General features: G+C 41.6%; 1 protein-coding gene across 3 annotated transcripts in view; it reads right to left on the bottom strand.

Moving 5' to 3' along the window:
* Positions 1-2,205: 2,205 nt before the first annotated feature.
* LOC138670244 (merlin-like) overlaps positions 2,206-21,793 on the bottom strand; it is a 121,298-nt gene continuing 101,710 nt past the window's right edge. For 2 of the 3 annotated variants that reach the window (XM_069757418.1, XM_069757419.1), the window contains 6 exons: positions 10,356-10,458; positions 10,006-10,121; positions 8,089-8,239; positions 7,774-7,953; positions 7,292-7,340; positions 2,206-4,758 (listed from right to left, as the gene is read on the bottom strand). In XM_069757418.1, coding sequence (XP_069613519.1) covers positions 7,305-7,340; positions 7,774-7,953; positions 8,089-8,239; positions 10,006-10,121; positions 10,356-10,458 — 586 coding nt within the window. In that variant the 3' untranslated portion in view covers positions 2,206-4,758; positions 7,292-7,304. Of the gene's footprint in view, positions 4,759-7,291; positions 7,341-7,773; positions 7,954-8,088; positions 8,240-9,996; positions 10,122-10,355; positions 10,459-21,793 lie in introns of all 3 variants that reach the window. The other variant, XM_069757417.1, reaches the window with a different exon arrangement.

The raw sequence follows: 21,793 nt of genomic DNA, 5'->3' as shown, positions 1-21,793 counted from the left end.
TCTCTTGATTTTCTGATTGCTTGTGGCACTGTAATTCTGTATATTTGTGAGAAACTCAGGGCGGTTGTCATGGGCGAGGGGTTGTTCTCCCACGTCCTGGCACCCCACAAGTAAATGTGTCTTCTTGTGTGGTTTGGGTGAAATGTATGGCATTCACTTTTGCGTTGGAGATCTCCGCAGGTTCCATGATCCTGGAACCAGATGCCACCACACATTGAACGACAGACTCCGTGTACATTTTTAACATATTAACATTACTCAACAAGTTCAAAGGTTCCATAGCAGTTAGAGTACAGCACATGTCCACTTTGTCAGTTGCTCCAAGCTTTGCTCTCCCTTTGTTTCCTAGCATTTCTGGCACCTGAGACGCTCTTTCCAGCTCCGTAGCTCCCATGTTTTCTGGCCCACTTCTCTGTCCTGGGAAGGTCTGCTGAAAGTAGTGGCAGCTGTCTGCATGCTGCCCCCCCCAAAAAAAAACCTCCTGAACTCTTCTATACTATCTGTCCCACTGGCCTAATCTGCCTTTCCTCTGTCACTTGTCTTATCTCCAACTCTATCTCTGACTCCCTAAAACTAGGAAGTATCCCTATTATAAGTGATGAGCGAGTGTACTGGTTGCTCAGGTTTTCCCGAGCACGCTCAGGTGGTCTCCCAGTATTTATGACTGCTTGAAGATTTAGTTTTCCTTGCCGCAGCTGGATGATTTACAGCTGCTATCCAGCCTGAGTACATGTGGGGGTTGCCTGGTTGCTAGGGAATCCCCACATGTAATCAAGCTGTCTAGTAGCCGCAAATCATGCAGCTGCTGCAAGGAAAACTAAATCTCTGAGCAGTCATAAATACTCGGAGATCACCCAAGCATGCTCTGGAAAACCCGAGCAATGAGTATACTCGCTCATCACTACCTATTATACGGTACTTAACTGTTTCTATGCTGTACTAGTGAGCTTTCCACTGCACTATACCCAATGCTATCCTAATCTATGAACCCTATGCTAATATCTTAATACTTTCCCTAGTCTTGTCATAATACACATATGCATACTGAACAAAAGTCATCAAATATAAAACCATTATCAAATATATAAACATTCTACAGAGTCATCCTCTTTATAACTAAAGTGTGCCTGTTTTATCAGGAATAGATTAAGGGCATGGATTGACCCAGACATACCCTTACATATTCACAGTTCAGGCCAGTGGCATGGTCGCACTGTTGGTCAGAACTGTGTGCTTTCCCATTCTGCTAATGGAGTCAGCTTTGCATCTGCAGCATCAGACGAGCGCGTGGCACTCACGCTAGCCATTTCCAGAGGTCCGGACAGCTTTAGGCTATGTGCCCACGTTGCGTTTTTCAAGCGTTTTTGCTGTGATTTTCCGCTGCTGAAACGCTTAAAAAACACTTACAAACAGCATCCCATTAATTTCTAATGCATTCTGCAATTGTTGTGCCCATGCTGCATTTTTTTTTCATGGCAGAAACGCATTGCGGGAAAAAAACGCAGCATGTTCATTATTTTTGCAGAATCACGGCAATTCCGCACCCATAGACATGCATTAGAAAAACACTTGAAAATCGCATGAAAATGCGTCAATTACACGTCAAAAACGCATTTAAAACGCGTCTAAATCCGCATGCACATTTCCTGCCAAGGGTGTGCAGATTTGAAGAAGAAAATTCTGCTTCAATTCTGCAACGTGGGCACATAGCCTGAGGCTATGTGCACACGTATATTGGTCCACTGTGGATTTTTCCGAAGCGGATTTGATAAATCTGCAGGGCAAAAACGCTGCGTTTTTGCTGCAGATTTATCAGGATTTACCACGGTATTTCTGCGGTTTTCACTGCGGTTTTTTTAACTGCGATTTTCTATAGGAGCAGCTGTAAAACAGCTGCGGAATCCGCAGAAAGAAATGCCATGCTGCGGAATGTAAACCGCTGCGGAATGTAAACTGCTGCGTTTCCGCACATTTTTTTCTGCAGCATGGGCACAGCGTTTTTTGTTTCCCATAGGTTTACATTGTAATGTAAACTCATGGGAAACTGCTGCGGATCCGCAGCGTTTTCCGCATCGTGTGCACATACCCTGAGAGCAGTGCTTGCGAGCTGTAAAGAAAAATTGTAAACGTATGCCCCTTGTTCCAGGAGACGGACCAGTAACCTTGGCAACAAGCAGTAAACTATTGAATTAAAAAATTTCTCCATTCTTAAGAAATTAATTTTTAATAAGAAATAAACTGCAAAGTTGCTTATTTTTACAACCAATTTGTAATTAACCATTAATGAACATACTTTTTAAGTATCTTAACAAAAAGAGAAGTGTAAATGCTGTCGTTGCACTCGGGGATTTGGCTTATCATTACAGAATAAATCGTGTGGTCATTCTTTTGTGTCATTTTCATCTATAAAACTGGTTTTCTTTCGGCCAGCCATTCGCTGCCTGTCTTCGGCGCCCTGCACTCCCAGCAGCAGGGTAACAAGATTCCCACACAGCCGGTTGGAAGCTTGATGTACGAGCATTTAATATTTCTCCTATGTATGTAGAAAGGCGCCCTCCAAATAGATGTGGCCCGAGCTCTGATCTACAGTGACTGCAGGCAGTGAGGATTTTAGGTGTTTTCCTCTGTGTGAGCACGGCCAGAGACTCAGGCCCATACACAGGGATGAAGCACTGCTGGCTGCTATGAGGGACCATGCTGATGGAGCTTTTACCTTGTGGAGATAAGGATATGTAAAGCAGACTTATATACCGTGGGATAACGCCTCTCCTGCGGGTAGCCGACAATATTTGTGGAAATGATTATGGTGGTATAGGGCACAATTTAAAGGCGCACTCCCACTACTTTATTATTAGCTAAATGGGTGCACATGCATGTTATATAGTGTGTATTAATATTCTCACTGCCGCTGCTCTCTCTGGTGTCCTGCGCCGATCTGGTCCTCTACTCGCGGACATCACCGCTATGCAGACTCCCGGGGTCACACAGAGAGCAGCGTGACCCCAAAATGTCTTTTACAGTGAAAGCCTATGGAGCATCAACTTCCGGCTCATGCATAGAGCATAGAACGAACCGACTAGTCGCAACTGCATCGATGTCACAAAGAATACCGGTGCTGGACACCGGAGAGAGCAGGGGTAGGTGAGTATATTACTAAACTCACACTACATTACATGAATATACACACTCATTTAATGAATACAACGTTAGTGGGAATGTAAGTACGGCTCATTCCACCTGGTTTCACGATCCTTTTGTTTTTTTTAAAGCTGTAAAACATTGTCAACCAAATAAATAATCAAATTATTACTTTACATTAACCATTTATTAAAAAGGTAACCTTCTGTGGTTATTGGATACATCTGGTAGTTCAGTCACTGAGCTTTGCTACTGTAGACAACCTGAGCTCATCAGTGATGTATGCTGTGGTCCTGATGTCACCGCTGCAGCCAAAACAATGGGGCATCAGCAGAAAGCTGGCGCTTGTATACAATTGTTTGGGAACAAGGTTTTTGAAAGTGGAAAATCCATTTTAAACAGGACGATTTCCTGGACTTTTCACGGAATCTGGAGGCTCTTCTTTGCCTTCTGTCCCCTTTAGTAATGGGTAAATTCTCCCTTTAATTAACTTGGCCTATAGCACAGAAGTTTTGTGGGTTTGGCCGTGTTTTGTTCGGCAGCATCAGAGTAGAACGTAAATGCACACAGAGAATCTCCGTGGTGTACACCCAGTTTCTTGAAGGGAAAGTTTGCATCTTTATTTACATACATTTGTATCTTAGAGGCACCGAAGAAAAATAAAAACTTCCAGAAACAGTGGACCACCATCAACTGGAGAAAATGTAAAAGAACTGCAGTGAAAGCTCCTCTTTAAGGCTAGGGTCACATTAATATAGATTTTATTATTCAAACGATTTGGGTCGTCAATGCTAATTACACTCTGATCAAACTCTGATCCGAGTGTCAGCTTAGTGTCATCCGATTGTCTTGGCTAAAAGAATCAGAGCACACTGTGAGAAGAAGACGGAGAACAAAAATTCTTTATCTTCTCCATTCTGTGAGTCTGCAGAAATCAGACTGCACTCCTACGTCATCCAACTGCAGTTCGATTATTTCCACGTACCCATAGGCTTAAATGGCCAATTTCTTCATCAAATCATAGCATGCTGCAATTTTTTTTTCATCATGTCAAATCAGTGTAAGAAAAAAAAAACCTTGATAAGCACTGCCCTATGTCATGACATTGGTGCTATACGATAACAAATCGGATAGCACTCTTCGATTAATACAGTGGTGTGAGCGACCCCTTAGAATGTATGCTACTTTTGTTAAAAAAAATAACCGATCGTTGGACAACCTAGTTTGGAATTGATCAGTAAAAAAATTGCCTAAACACTACTCAACCAGACGGGAACATATACGCAGATCGTAATTACGTGATGGAATCTATAGAGACATGTTTTGCTTTCTGCTAATTAGCTTTTGCTCCTTTTCTGTTTTTTTTGTGTTTTTTTTATATATATATTTAAGGTTTGGTCCACAAATATAGAATTAAATTATGAAATTGTATTATTTACACTTTGTACAATGAGGAGTATAATTACAGTCTTTGTTTTATGGTGTTAGGTTTAGTCAACCACACTTTTTGCTCCAAATAAGTGATGAAGAATCTAACTGAAAAGCTTTTCTTATTCCGTGCAATGCACCAACTCATTCAAAAATTAGTGTTTGTCTTCAGAGGTACCGTCATTTTTATTCCTGCAATAAAAGAAAGATGTTAATCATATTATTGTAAAACTTTAATCTCACTAATGGCACCCTGAAAACTAAACTCAATTATCAAAGTGCTAAATGTGTACGACTGAAAGGTTTGGGGTAGGCAAGTTTGTACCTACAGCACGGAACTATTTAAGCATGAATCCAGTTCAATGCTAAATATATCAGGGGCAGACTCTGACAGTGAAGGGTTACTCCTAATACACAGGTTTATAGAGATGTATCTCTGTATACCAGGACAATGTGCCTGTAAAGAAGAACAATACTTCTTAGATCTTTACACAGAGTAAATTCTACACTGAGCAGGGCAGCCTGTGGCTCACTCATACTGAACACAGATACAAGAGGCCCTTCACCCAACATCAACAAGGGGTTAAAGAAAAGAACAACGCAGCATCATGACTTAAATACGTGCAGCGACGTTGCACCTTCTCTCCCACGGGCCCCTGCACGGCTGCAGTGGCTGCGGTATGCCCACCACTGCAATTTATTTATTTTTACAATTTTTATAGAAGTAGGAAACCCTGAAATAAAGTCTTTAAAGGGGTTGTTCAATGCTGATATTTTGGGTTTTAAAGAAAAAAAAAAATCCTATATGTGAGTGCGTCAACCAATCAGTTTGCACTGACCAGCACATCACTACTGTGGGGAGTGTTTGTCTATATTGATCACATGCAAATACCAGCCAGAAGATGCAGCACAAAGCCCAGGGTACCATTAGCAGACGAGATTGTTGTAAAGTGAGTGCGTTATTTATTGGGTTTTAGGGCCTTTTGAATAAATCAGGACTGAAAAATACGCAAAGGGGCTTTGCATGGTCACAGTTATTTAAGCTATAGATTGCAAACTATTATTTCAGGATGTCGTCTCTTTTGCAGAATCATGGGCTTCCACTACGGAGAGATTATAGAACTCTCATAAAAACAATTATTTTGTAATCTGTTCTAATGATGTATAAGTGCAGTAAAATACTGATGGCCATCCAATGTCGCCCTATTCCCATACACTTACATTCAGAGAGCGATTTCCAGCCAACACAAAAACATCTGTGTGATTTTCTTTTTTCTGTTGATAGGGCTGGATGAAGGCTTATTTTTGGTGCAGTGAGTTGACGTTTTTATTAACACCAATATTGTGTACATACGATGCTTTGATTGCTTATTATCACACTTTCTTATGGAGGTGAGGTGGCCAAAAAAACACAATTCTGTTTTGATTCTTTTTTCTCTTTTTCGGCGTTTACTGATTGGTCTAGTTAATGCCACATTTTAATAGATTTGACTTTCACTAATGCAGCATATCAAATATGTGTTTTTTTTCTTTATTTTTAAAGGGGTGATTTCAATTTTCTTATTTTTTTTAATTTGTATGTTTTTAAAAACTTTTTCTTGATTTTTTTTTTTTTACATGATTTTTTAGTTCCTTTAAGGGTACTGGCACCTGCGATTATTTAATTGCCTATACTACAGTACCACAATGCAGTATATGGTGAAAATCTTCTTCTGCTATGGAGCTCAGCTTATGGCTGAGCTTCACACAATGACCGAGATGACAGCGAAGGGGATTTGAACCCCTGCGTGTCAAAGTAACCCATTAGTCCCTCACAATTGTGTCATACGGGGCTGACGAGAGCCAGTGCGCTCAAGCTCAGGTGCGCATTACATTTAAACGTGGCTGTCAGAGATTGATAATGGCATTTAAATGGTCATCAATGGCGGCCTGAATTCCGTGTCAGTCACAGCTGTTAGATAAAAGTAATATACCTGGAATCTGCCGGGTGTGAAGGGAATATATCTTCCGAGCCCCCTCCACATATGAAGACCCCTTCCCAAACATCCATTTGCAGGAAGGAGTAGGTAGAGTTGTGTGAAAAAGAGTTTGCCCCTTCCCAATTTCCTATTCTTTTGCATGTTTGTCGCACGTAAATGTTTCAGATCACCAAACAAATTTAAATATTAGACAAAAAAACACAAGTAAACCAAAATGCAGTTTCTAAATGGAGGCCTTTATTATTAAGGAAAAAAGAAGTCCAAACCTACAGGGCTCTGTACGAAAGAGTAATTGCCCCTAAACCTAATAACTGGCCGGGCCACCCTTAGAAGCAACAACTGCACTCAAGCAATTGTGATAACTGGCTTTTACAATGCTCTGGAGGAATTTTGGCCCACTCATCTTTGCAGAATTGTTGTAGTTCAGCTATATTGGAGGGTTTCCGAGGTTTAATAATAAAGACCTTCATTTAATAACTACATTTTGTGCTTATTTGTGTTATCTTTGTCTAATATGTAAATTTGTTTGGGATCTGCGACATTTAAGTGTGAGAAACATGCAAAAGAATAGGAAATCAGGAAGGGGGCAGTTTTTCACACAAATGTAAATCCACATGAAATAAGCTCCCTCTAGTGGTGGCTGCAGGCATAATTTTTTTAACACTAGGTGCAAATTATAGGTTTGTTTTATGACTGGAAAAGTGATCAGTATTGTGAATAAGGAAAAATAACATGAAAATACTCACCAGTTATGAATCTTTAAATGTATATGATGTCTAAATCACATTTCTCTACCTATAATGATATAAGAAATCATGTATTAAAGTAAAATCTATATTTAATTGTTTAAAGGGGTTTTGAAACTACCCAGCATGTGACCACTGCAGCCAATCACTTGGCTTAGTGGTGATGACAAATTAGTCGTCATGAGACCTCTGAGCTCAGTGATTGCCTGCTATAGTCGACATGTTATCGCTGCAGCCTGACAACGAAGATCGGGGACAGAAGCATAGCGGCAGCGCTGGACGTGCGGTGGGTGAGTAATGCTTATTTTATTATTTTTACAGCGGGGTAGCATTAGGAATAGAAAGAAATCCTGAAGTGTTTTTATAAAAGCGATTGTATAAGTGTCTTATAAGAAAAAATTATTTTAATAAGTTATAATGGTTGTTTGTCCATAATATAAAGTATGTTATTATTATATAATGTAAAGTATGGTCGCCTTTACCTTCCTGGCATTCTGTTGGTATTCTTTTCCATTAATGTTGCCAGGTAATGTGTGTACCATCCGGACAGGAGCACTGTAGGCAACCCGATCAGGATCTATACAACTGCGAATAGTGCCCACTGGAGAAATACAGTAAGGACTTGCTGGTTCCCTCTGGTAGGTTTGCATCAAGAAAGGATCCTAGAAAAATAAAACCAGATAATCTATTAAAGGGATCAAAGAGACTGATGACCTATGGTTATGCCATAGTAGTAATGTTTAACCAGTGGCGGTCTGACCAATATCTATGTCAGTATTGGATTATGGTGGACTTACACTTTCATGCCAATTATATTTGGATCTTAGGCTGTTGTTCCAGAGGCAGGGAGGATTCACCTGCCGGTCTTCTTGTTTTAAGGCCTGAATTTCTAATTTCAGTTCATTTAGCTGATTTTCAAGTCTTTTGCTTTTTTCAAGGTAGTCCATCCTGCACAAAACATCAATATAGCTAACAAACATTTCTTAAAGTGAACCTGTCAACATGATTGCAACCAGCTAAATCTACTTTAAGGATCTAGCCAGGGACCATAGTCTGGTGAGGCACCCGGCATCACTCAAGGTGACTGACAGGTCTTATGTCACGAGAGAGACCTGTCAATCACCACTATCAGTGCTGGGGGTAGTTGGTCAAGGAAGCATCAGACTAGTCTGGTCTCTGGCCATGATCCTTGGCCACAACCTACAAATATAATGTATAATGTCTCTGAGATGCTCTTTTGTGGTATAGAAAAGGTATGACAAAGAGCACACCTCAGAGGGTAACAGGATGCGCTTTTGGCTTTTTGGCAAGTAATTGGATTTCTTTGGTACAAATGAAGAAGTTTCCATGATATTTTCTAACTTGTCCAGAGCCTTCAGTAGTAATAAAATAACAAAACGTGTAATCACTTATTTAATTCCAGCCATTTCAAAATAGTGTCTCCAGTCCTACTTCTGTTTACCTGCCAGCAGCGATGACGGCCTGAATATCTCATGTGATCACTGCAGACATCATTGCTCTCAACTGTCTCGTACTGTGTTCTTCTGTGGCCAGTGATTTGCTGCAGTGATCACGTTAGACATACAGATGTCATTGCTGCAGACAGGTTACCATAAGACGTGGTACACTGAGCAGTATGGATTAAATAGATGAGTACTGATCACATGACTGACATTACACAGGTGTCATGTCGGACGCTGTTCACACTAGGGCGTTCGACAGACAGCGGTAATTCCACATTTGTCCACTATACGCTCAGTGGCGCCAGCTAGATTTTATCCAGGTTATCCAGGGTTAATCTGGCTGGTAATCTGGTTGGAGGCTGGGTCACGCCCGTGGCCTTTAAATAGTCATTCTGGACTTTGGGTGTCGCCGATTATAGCTTGTGTCTTGTGCCTGGGGATCTCGGTCTGGAGTGGTGGTCTAGGAGTTGAAGTATCGTATCTGGTGGTGTATTATCCTTTGTCATATTTCTCCTTCCTATTTGTGTTTTGTTTTGCCCTGTGCACATTATAGTGTTTTCCTGTGTGTCTGCGGCGAGGTGCGTTTTTAGTTTTCCCTGTCTGTACTTTCTGTGTAGGTTGGTGTGTGGTCTTATCACTGGGTGGCGGGTGGAGGTTTCAGCATAGGGCTGAAACAGGAGTGAGGGTCAGGCCTGGCGGCCCAGACAAGCACACCATCAGTGTAAATTCTGGGAGAGGGACAGACAGTCTAGTCTGAGGGATATCGCAGGGGCCCGGGTAATCAGCTTTAGTCTACCTAATACCCCCGTGACAACAGGTCCTGTCAGCACACATGCCGATGTCAGCTCTGCAGGTGGAGATATGGTGGACATCCTCCTACCCACTCTATGGATGTCCACTTAAATCAGCCTGTCTAAACTTTAATTTAACCCTCTCAACACGTAGTGTGCTGAAGGAAAATATCCTGGTTTCACATCACTAACGCCATTATGAGCAGTGACACGTATCTCCCGGCATACACTGTGCAGGTGACCCTGTCACAAAATCCATAAAAATAATTGTTCTCCCGGCATACACTGTGCAGGTGACCCTGTCACAAAATCCATAAAAATAATTGTTACTTAGATGAAATAATAGAATGGATAATGTGTGCAGCTACATGTCAAACATCTGCATATGCTGAAGTGCCTACATCAAGACATGTACAGAACAAGCACAGTGAACATAGCCAAACTACCTTACCCAACATACCTCTCCCTTTCTATTTCAAGTGATAACCTCTTGTATTCAGTGTCTACATCTTGTCGCAGCATTTTATTGTCACAGCCATTTTCTGAAGTATCGTGTGGAACAACTTTTGAGGACAACTAAAATAATATAAATAATACATGATTTATTTTGTTAGTATTATAATGAGAAATTTACAACAAAACTCAAATCAATGGACCTTATCAGTTCAGCAATATTGGGATGGCAATAACCAGATAAGGTAACAGAAAATACCTAATTAAATCTCATCTCCAGCTTGTGGATCTCTCTTTCTAGTAATCTACAGCTTACTGTACATTCATGCCCAGATAGACAGAGCCATGTATACTTACAGGCTGGCAATTAGTGCCTAGCTCTAGGAGCCTTTGCTTTGCGATCCGTTCAGCTTCTCTGGCTTTCTGTAAGTCTTGCTCTAATAGCTCAGCTTCCTTAGCTCTGTCAATAAAGCAAGATTAAAGATGATAACATTAACAGAAATAAGAATAGAAATATTTTGGGTGACAACACCAGGCTGCTACAATACATAAATTACATTTTTGCTGTTGCAAAGGATATAATTATATGTAGATTATGGAAAAGTAAAGCTGTAAAAATGACTGATGCCACATGCATGTCAGAAAGGAGGCTGGCTGATTGTTATTTCTGCGCCCCTGAACACCATACATACAGGTCCTTCTCAAAAAATTAGCATATAGTGTTAAATTTCATTATTTACCATAATGTAATGATTACAATTAAACTTTCATATATTATAGATTCATTATCCACCAACTGAAATTTGTCAGGTCTTTTATTGTTTTAATACTGATGATTTTGGCATACAACTCCTGATAACCCAAAAAACCTGTCTCAATAAATTAGCATATCAAGAAAAGGTTCTCTAAACAACCTATTACCCTAATCTTCTGAATCAACTAATTAACTCTAAACACATGCAAAAGATACCTGAGGCTTTTATAAACTCCCTGCCTGGTTCATTACTCAAAACCCCCATCATGGGTAAGACTAGCGACCTGACAGATGTCAAGAAGGCCATCATTGACACCCTCAAGCAAGAGGGTAAGACCCAGAAAGAAATTTCTCAACAAATAGGCTGTTCCCAGAGTGCTGTATCAAGGCACCTCAATGGTAAGTCTGTTGGAAGGAAACAATGTGGCAGAAAACGCTGTACAACGAGAAGAGGAGACCGGACCCTGAGGAAGATTGTGGAGAAGGACCGATTCCAGACCTTGGGGAACCTGAGGAAGCAGTGGACTGAGTCTGGTGTGGAAACATCCAGAGCCACCGTGCACAGGCGTGTGCAGGAAATGGGCTACAGGTGCCGCATTCCCCAGGTAAAGCCACTTTTGAGCTACAGAGAAGCAGCACTGGACTGTTGCTAAGTGGTCCCAAGTACTTTTTTCTGATGAAAGCAAATTTTGCATGTCATTCGGAAATCAAGGTGCCAGAGTCTGGAGGAAGACTGGGGAGAAGGAAATGCCAAAATGCCTGAAGTCCAGTGTCAAGTACCCACAGTCAGTGATGGTGTGGGGTGCCATGTCAGCTGCTGGTGTTGGTCCACTGTGTTTCATCAAGGGCAGGGTCAATGCAGCTAGCTATCAGGAGATTTTGGAGCACTTCATGCTTCCATCGGCTGAAATGCTTTATGGAGATGAAGATTTCATTTTTCAGCACGACCTGGCACCTGCTCACAGTGCCAAAACCACTGGTAAATGGTTTACTGACCATGGTATTACTGTGCTCAATTGGCCTGCCAACTCTCCTGACCTGAACCCCATAGAGAATCTGTGGGATATTGTGAAGAGAAAGTTGAGAGACGCAAGACCCAACACTCTGGATGAGCTTAAGGCCGCTATTGAAGCATCCTGGGCCTCCATAACATCTCAGCAGTGTCACAGGCTGATTGCCTCCATGCCACGCCGCATTGAAGCAGTCATTTCTGCCAAAGGATTCCCGACCAAGTATTGAGTGCATAACTGAACATTATTATTTGTTGGTTTTTTTGTTTGTTATTAAAAAACACTTTTATTTGATTGGATGGGTGAAATATGCTAATTTATTGAGACAGGTTTTTTGGGTTATCAGGAGTTGTATGCCAAAATCATCAGTATTAAAACAATAAAAGACCTGACAAATTTCAGTTGGTGGATAATGAATCTATAATATATGAAAGTTTAATTGTAATCATTACATTATGGTAAATAATGAAATTTAACACTATATGCTAATTTTTTGAGAAGGACCTGTAGTGGTCCCTGGATGTGTGTAGGGGTTTGTGGTTCTGCAGTGGACAACTTCAGGATTAGTTCTGGCACCAATTGTGTAGCACCAGACCCCGTTAAACCCACAGTGAGGAAACCAGACATGTTTTTTTAAAATAGAGTCTATTTTACTGACAAAACTTATGTACAGAGGGTAGAAGGAATAAAGCTTGCTGTTTTCTTTTGGCACATTCTTAGTAGTTATGGACGGCGACACATCACTTGTGAGAAATGTTACAGATGAACAACAGGACAAATTGGGTAACTGCATATTCCTGGTACAGGGCCACACGATGCAATGTGCTTAACTGTGGCCAGTTGCCAATGCTCTCTTGTGAACGATGTGAGGGACCTCTCACTAGCTGCCACTTTACTGACGGTTCCCAGCCTGACTGACCCCGTATTCCTTCACGGCTGATCTCCAGGTCTGGGTTTGGCTAACAACCACTTCCTTTAGCTTTTCCAGCTCTTAAGTGCTCCAGCTTGCCTGCTATGAGGAACTGCCACCACTGTAGAATTTTTGGAGAGACCTGCTCCCTTTCCTTGATTGCCACACACATACCCAGTAATGGCAACCTTCCTCTGAGGGTGCCCTTTCTTTTCTTCAACTCTCTAACAACTAACTATAAAACTAGGAACTGACACACTGGTCCATAATACTCCTCACAAACTATGGGCAGACCCTACAGTTAACCCTTTCACCTCTGAATAATAGGAACTGCAACCTCCAGGCGCATAAAAATATGCAAAACAGTACATTTTGCACACATTTAAACAACTTAAACCATCTTCTCCACCCTTACATACAAACACAAAAAAGCAAAACCGATGCAGTTAGAACAATTTACACTAAGTTCCCACAATGAGCACTTGGTGAGTTTCTGATGTTGTAGATTCTGTAGCATTTCTGCACCTAATAGTTAAATTAGGTTAGTTGCATTATTTCTTGGCATTTTTAAAGGGAACCTGTCAGGTTGCCCATGCCCTCCCACCCAGCAACATTCGCCTATCTATATATATAATTGTCTAAGGGTCACTTCCGTCTGTCTGTCTGTCCTTCTGTCACTGTTATTCATTCGCTGATTGGTCTCGGCAGCTGCCTGTCATAGCTGCCGTGACCAATCAGCGACGGGCACAGTCCAATTAGTCCCTCCCTTACCCCCTGCACTCACTGCCCGGCGCCCGCTCCGTAATCCCCTCCACTCACCGCTCACACAGGGTTAATGGCAGCGGTAACGGCCCGCGGTGTAACGCACTCCGTTACCGCTGCTATCAACCCTGTGTGTCCCCAACTATTTACTATTGATGCTGCCTATGCAGCATCAATAGTAAAAATATGTCATGTTAAAAATAATAAAAAAAAGCAAAAAACGTGCTATTCTCACCATCCGCCGCCTTTCCCGCTCCTCGCCACGCTCCCGGGATCGCTCCATTGCAAGCGGCAGCTTCCGGTCCCAGGGCTGGTGTGCGACAAGGACCTGCCATGACGTCACGGTCATGTGACCGTGATGTCATCACAGGTCCTGCTCATACCAGCCCTGGGACCGGAAGTTGCCGCTTGCAATGGAGCGATCCCGGGAACGTGGCGAGGAGTGGGAAAGGTGGCGGATGGTGAGTATAGCAGGACTTCAACGGGCCTTCGGAAGGTGAGTATATGTTTTTTTTTTTTTTAAGTCTCTATACTACGTGGCTCTGTGCTGGGGAATATACTACATGGCTGGGCAATATACTACGTGACTGGGCAATATACTATGTGGCTCTGCTATATACTATGTGGCTGGGCAATATACTACGTGACTGGGTAATATACCGTACTATGTGGCTCTGCTATATACTATGTGGCTGGGCAATATACTACGTCACTGGGCAATATACTACGTGGCTGTGCAATATACTACGTGGCTGTGCAATATACTACGTGGCTGCGCAATATACTACGTGGCTGTGCAATATACTACGTGGCTGGGCAATATACTGTGTGGCTGGGCAATATACTACATGACTGGGCAATATACTACGTGGCTGGGCAATATACTACGTGGCTGGGCAATATACTACATGACTGGGCAATATACTACGTGGCTGGTCAATATACTACGTCGCTGGGCAATATACTACGTGGACATGCATATTCTAGAATACCCGATGCGTTAGAATCGGGCCACCATCTAGTGTATTATAAACTCCCTGCCTAACCAGCCCTGTATAATGTAATTGTCATGGTCCAGTCCGGAGTTTATTTTCATTTCTCCTCTTTTGAGACTGGTCATGCGGGGGTTAATCTCATCAGCCTCGTTCTTGAGCTAGCTGGGCTAGTTCAGTCCCTCACAGCCTGCTTACCACTGTTAGTGATAGTTCATGCTTCCCAGCTTGAGCCCCTGACCTGTATCCTGATCTTGGTGATCCTGGTGTCTTTGTCTGCCCGTACCCGTGTATGACTCGATTTGTTCCCTGGACTTCGGCTCTGGTTTTCTGTTTCTGATACCACGTTACCCTCCTGGTTCTGACTTTGCTTGTGCCCCGACTTTGTCTTACGTCTCACGATTTGGTTACCACATTCCCGGTAGGCTCTGATTCCTTGCATGTCCCTGATTATTCTCCTGACTGCCCCTGTGTACAGTGCTGATATCTTTGTGTATGACTTTGGCTTGTCCGACTTCTCTCATTACCTGTGACACCTGTGCCTGAGCTCTGTGTTACTTTGCTTTATGTTTAACCTCTCTTCCCTCACCAGCTCCCCCTGGTGGAGGTTTCATTACAGTAATTCAGTTAACTAAATGCTTTACAAAAGCATTCATAATGTCCCTGTTTTCTATGATAATGGGGGATGTAACTAGTCATTAAGGTGTTAGTTCCCCAGACTAGTCAGCACACTTTCCAGTTCAGAAGATGGTCATGCGCAGTGCGCCTCTGAAGGTGGGAAGCGTACACCTGGCTTCAGAGACGAGCTGATACCACAGAAATATGGAAATAGGCCTGACTAATCTGGGGCAACTAATGCCCCATCAACTAGTCAAAAGCATTTATTTAACTGAATTAAGTTATTCAGGGTTGGTTAGGCAGGGAGCTTAATCATACATAGGTGAATGCTGTGGGGTAGAGGGCATGGGTGACCTGACAGGTTCCCTTTAAAGGCGTTATAATTGTGTTTTTGATATGCTGCGTTTTTGTCTCTTATTATGTCATGTGTTAAATAAAGATGCTTTGTTTTGGATACTTCCTTTTACTTCACTCTGATAAAACTTTATTGATAAAGTCATGTGTGGATTACATGTGTTTTTAGTGAGTTTCTGCTGAGTAATCGCATTAAAAACAGACATGCATTTTTTACTTGCACATTTTCCTCATCTCATTCAAGACTATGGTGAACATCCATAGATAAAAAGCATATTTAATACAAAAGAAACTGATACTTTGCAGATTTCAAACTGCTCAAAGCATATTAGTTTACTGTTGGAATAAGTTTAAATGCAACAACTCCATTCCTGTTGTAGTCTGCATTGAATGTCTATGAGTGTTCATTTGTCAGCTATGCTGTGATTGTTAAAGTTTGTACAAAAAAAAAAAAAAGGTCAGAGGACTCTCACTGATTGCATCATTCTGCTGCTGTTTCCTTCACAGAGAGACATGTGTTACATGGACTAGATTATATCGGTAGTTACTGTCAAAGCTTTCTTATTTTGTTCCAGTTCAAGCTGCATATATTAAACACAGTTTGCCTTACGTTGGATTCTGCTGCTTATATGAAGTAACACGCACTGCTGTGGTAATACTCCGGCTAACAGGTTATGGGCCCAGCCACCGGAAAGTAAATGGTAAAAAGCCCAGTCACCGGAATAAGCAGCGAGCCAAGCGCAGACAGCACAGAGGAACCCCCGGAATACAAGGACACCGGAACGCAAAGGTACCGCAGTGTACAGAGCACCGGACAGCGCAGCTTAAAGGGCCAGTAACAAAAAAAAAAAAAAAAGGTACAAGAGACAAGAATGTCTACAGAAAGGAATGCAGTGAAGTACACAGTGCCAAGCCTCACAAATCACAATTACAGCTCCTGGAAATTCAAGGTAAAGATGTTACTTATAAGAGAGGGTACATGGAAATGTATTGAACAGCCTGTGCCTGACCCAGTACCGGGTGATTGGCTAGAGACTGATCAGAAAGCACAAAGCACTATTTCCCTCAGCATAGATGATAACCAGATTGTACATGTATGCAAATGTGATACTGCAAAGAAAATGTGGGAAGAATTACAGAAAGTGCATGAAAGGTCAAATCTCAGCAATAAGCTATATCTTATGAGAAAGCTGTATCAGTCTAAATTAAGTGATGGCCAGCATATGCAGGACTATATCAGAAACACCCTAGAGATTGTGGAGCGCCTAAGGGGTATTGGTGAAGAAATTAAAGATTTTCATGTTGCTGCATTACTATTAAGTGGTCTTCCAGAAAGTTATGACACGCTTGTGACTGCATTAGATGCCAGACCAGATGATGAACTCACACTAGAATATGTGAAAGGGAAACTTGCAGATGAATACAAGAGAAAGTCAGAGACTATTAGCAATAATATATGCAAAGCAGAAGCAGCATTAAAGACACAGTACTTTTCTAAAGCTCAGAGTCATTTAAAGGAAACTCGTGAATGTTTTGTCTGTAAAAAGCCTGGTCACCTTAAAGCAGACTGCAGAGTGTGGAAAGCAAGAATGAATCAGTTTAAAAAGCAGGACAGTCATCAAAAGGTTAAAACAGCTGTAAAGAAGGAAGATGCATGTATTGCGACTGCATTTGGGGTCAGCACAAGCCCATATGCAAACCATGTTTGGTGTATTGACTCTGGAGCGACTGCTCACATGACACGTGATAAAGATTTCTTCATTAATCTAGATGAAAGCAAGTCTGAAAAGGTAATTTTAGCTAATGGTCACTATATGACATCAGAAGGAATAGGAGATGGTTATCTCCATTGTCAAGTTCAATCCTCAGCACAAGTCAGAAAAATCCCAGTTAAAGACGTGCTGTATGTTCCCAAACTTGAAAGTAACCTTTTATCTGTAAAGAAGCTTGCACAACAGGGAAATATAGTTACATTTAAGGATGACAGATGCATCATTTCAAAGAAGGGTCATACCCTTGCCGAAGGAAAAATCAAAGATGAACTTTATCAGCTGAAATGCAATGAAACTGTTTACAGTGCTAGACAAGATTTTCATAAGGACTGTATTCATGTGTGGCACAGACGCCTAGGCCACAGAGATCCAGAAGCAGTAAAGAAACTAGCTCAACTTGCAAATGGTATTGCAATCAACCAGTGTAATCAAACAATGAAGTGCACAAGTTGCCTAAAAGGGAAAATGTCCAGAAAATCGTTTCCTAAAGTAAGCACTACTAAATCTGCACAGATACTGGATTTGATACATACAGATGTGTGTGGTCCAATGAGTGTTCTTACTCCCAGCAAGAAGAGATATTTTCTCACATTCATTGATGATTATTCCAGATATACTGTTACTTACCTACTTCAAAGTAAAGATGAAGTTCCACAGAAACTTGAAGAATATCTTGCTGCAGTTCTTAACAAATTTGGAAGAATACCAAAGGTACTGCGAGCAGATAATGGAACTGAATATACAAGTGGTAAAGTGCAAACCATCCTGAAAAAGAATGGAATCGTGTTCCAGACAACCGTTCCATACAACCCAGAGCAGAATGGGACAGCAGAGAGAAAGAACCGAACTCTTTGTGAAAGTGGAAGAAGTATGCTATTTGATGGAAACCTACCTACAACATATTGGGGAGAAGCCATCATGACTGCTACCTATCTTCAAAATCGACTGCCAAGTAAAGCTACAAGTAAAACTCCATATGAGCTATGGAACTGTGAGAAGCCCAACCTGAAGCATCTCAGGATATTCGGAAGCAAAACTTTTGTGCATGTTCCCAAAGAAAAACGTTCTAAGTGGGAATCTCATGCAAAGGAAGGAGTTCTTGTGGGGTACAGTGAAACTCAGAAAGGATACAGAATCCTGCACCCACAGACCAACACAGTAACAATCAGCAGAGATGTAGTGATTGATGAAAACTCAGTATCGCTCAAATTTCATGAGGTTACGCAAATAATTCAACCTAAGGAACAAGAATTTCAGTCAGTGATTCCAGACATTGAAGAGAATCTCAAAGAAAATACTGAAGTCTGGATATGCTCTGAAAGTACTGAAAAAGAAACAGAAGAACCAAGCCAACCTCAGGAGATCAGAAGATCAGAAAGATCAAATAAAGGAATTCCAGCTAAACGCCTTTCTTATATGGTCAGATCAATTCCAGAAGAAGAGCCACAGTCATGGCAGGAAATGCAAAAACTGCCTATTCATAAGAAGCAAAAATGGATAAAAGCTGCTGATGAAGAAATGGAATCCCTTCATAAGCTCAAAACATGGGAGCTCACAGAGCTACCTCAAGGCAAGAAAGCAATTGGATGTAAGTGGGTCTTTAAGAACAAATATGACTCCGAAGGTAATGTTCACCGTTTTAAAGCAAGATTGGTCGCAAAAGGATATTCACAAAAATATGGTGAAGATTATGATGCTACTTTTGCTCCAGTTGCCAAGCAAACTACATTCAGAACTTTATTATCCATAGCTGCTGTTCAGCAGATGAAAGTAAGACATTTTGACATCAAAACAGCCTTTCTACATGGAGACATTGAAGAAGAGCTGTACATGACTCAACCAGAAGGCTATGTTAAAAGGGGTAAAGAGAACCTTGTTTGCAGAATGCAAAAATCTCTCTACGGCCTTAAGCAATCAGCAAGAGCATGGAACACTAAGATGAACAAAGTGTTAATCGACGAAGGATTTAAAAGGTCTCAAGCGGATCCATGTTTGTATACAAAAGGTGTATCACAAGATTGGATGTATGTTATTCTATATGTGGATGATGTAATAATAGCGCATCAAGAAGAGAGAGAAATTTCAAAACTAGGTCAAATTCTGAACAAGCATTTCGAGACCAAGGACCTTGGAGATGTGACATACTATTTGGGAATCCAAATCCAGAGAGAGGAAGATGGAAGTTTTCTTCTTAATCAAAATTCTAAAATCTCCACAGTTCTAAACCAGTTTGGAATGTCAGAAGCCAAAGGCATATCAACTCCAATGGATCCATCTTACCTAAAATTGGAAGGAGAAGAAGATCTGCTACCCACAAATGACAGTTACAGACAAGCAGTGGGGGCACTTCTATACATAGCAACCACAACCCGTCCAGATATCTCAGCCACAGTGGGAATTCTCTGCCGACGTGTAAGCAAGCCACGCCAAAGAGATTGGAATGCAATTAAGAGACTTCTTCAGTATCTTAAGGCAACCCAAGAGTTAAGTCTAAAGATTTCTGCATCAGGAGATCTAATTCTCAGAGGATATGTAGATGCAGATTGGGCTGGAGACTCAAGTGATCGAAGATCAACAAGTGGTTACTTGTTCAAGTTAGGACACACTTCAATCTCATGGTCCAGTAGAAAACAAGTGTCAGTTGCATTGTCTTCTACAGAAGCAGAATATACATCAGCTGCTCATGCAAGTCAAGAGTTAATTTGGTTGAAGCAACTTTTGGAAGAATTCGGCAAACCACTAGCTGAACCAACTGTTATCTATGAGGACAACCAAGGATGTATCAAGCTCGCCAGCAGTGAAAGGATAAGTGCAAGAACAAAGCACATTGATGTTAAACATCATCATTTGCGTGACTTAGTAGAGCGTGAAGTTCTAAAGTTCGTTTACTGTGAATCTGACAAGATGTTAGCAGATGTTTTGACAAAGCCATTGTCAAGAGCCAAGTTTGAAGAATTCAGAACTGCAATGGGACTAACAGGATAAGCAGTTGTTGAGTGGGGGTGTTGGAATAAGTTTAAATGCAACAACTCCATTCCTGTTGTAGTCTGCATTGAATGTCTATGAGTGTTCATTTGTCAGCTATGCTGTGATTGTTAAAGTTTGTACAAAAAAAAAAAAAAGGTCAGAGGACTCTCACTGATTGCATCATTCTGCTGCTGTTTCCTTCACAGAGAGACATGTGTTACATGGACTAGATTATATCGGTAGTTACTGTCAAAGCTTTCTTATTTTGTTCCAGTTCAAGCTGCATATATTAAACACAGTTTGCCTTACGTTGGATTCTGCTGCTTATATGAAGTAACACGCACTGCTGTGGTAATACTCCGGCTAACATTTACACTTAGTAAAATAAGAACAGTGGGCATGAGATTTCCAAGCTTTTGTGGAACTGTACGATGCTGCGTTTTTGTGTGCAGAAAACTGCACTAAATGCTCATAGCAACATGAAGGGGTGTCCATTACTTGGACAACCCCTTCTAAATCCCTATGTTTGCCCCTAGTAAAATGATAACACTTCTATTCAACTCCGGTGCCAGCTCCCTTGGAGCGGTGTCAGCGCTGGCTCTCCCACTGTAATGTCATGCGATCCCTACGATTAATCACTGCTAGCTTCAATCTCCTCGCCTTCGAGATGTCACTTCCTTCAGAAGTTTGTGATTTGTCTGAAGGTGTGAAGAGTAAAGCCAGCGCTGATTGGCCATAGGGATCTCGTGACATAAGAATATCACACGATCCCCTAGAGAGCCTGTACCGACACCGCTGGAAGAGCGCCAGCACTAGAGGGAAGTATATTATTATTAGGAGAAAACATAGGGAGTGGACAAGTCTTGGACTACCACATTAACCTTACAACCTTTTTGGAACTGCATTTGAACAGCAAGGTTGATTGCTGTTGAAAGGAACTAGACAAAAAATAAAAAAAATCTATAAATCTTCAGCAGAGCGAGTGTGAGCGAGCTGAGTGTGGCCTGAGCGTAAGTGTGGACGGCGGTAAGTGTGACTTGTGATTCAGTGAAGAGGTATTTGGAAAGCCTTTAACAAATACCTGTGTGAATTGGTGTGAGTTGCTGAATTGGGGGTAGCTATATTCATAAGGGTTAACTTAGGGTGGGGGCTCATAGTTAAGGGTTTATAAGGGGCAGCTGTTTGGGGCTCAAGTTCTTTTTGGAAGTGCATTTGAACAGCAAGGTTGATTGCTGTTGAGGGGAACTAGACAAAAAATTAAAAAAATCTATAAATCTTCAGCAGAGCGAGTGTGAGCGAGCTGAGTGTGGCCTGAGCGTAAGTGTGGACGGCGGTAAGTGTGACTTGTGATTCAGTGACTTTGGGGTCAGGGAGTTTCCAAGGGAGGAATTACTGAATTGCTGTCTGATTTTTATTAATACTTTGTATTTATTTTTATTTTTTTTATTGAACTGTTCTGTCTGGTGCAATCCCCATTAGGAAATGTGCTCCACGATTGTTAATGCCATCCAGTGCACATCTTGCCACATGTATGCAGTCCTTGAGCAGCCGATCGAGAGTGCATACTGCTGTGCGAGATGTGAGCACGTTGTGCATTTGGAAACCAAGATTCTGAATCTAAATGTGCAGCTGGCAACACTGAGATCCATAGACAAT

This window comes from Ranitomeya imitator, chromosome 3 (assembly GCF_032444005.1).
Source record: "Ranitomeya imitator isolate aRanImi1 chromosome 3, aRanImi1.pri, whole genome shotgun sequence".
Classification (NCBI taxonomy): Eukaryota; Metazoa; Chordata; class Amphibia; order Anura; family Dendrobatidae; genus Ranitomeya; species Ranitomeya imitator.
This window is presented reverse-complemented; position numbering and strand designations above follow the sequence as displayed.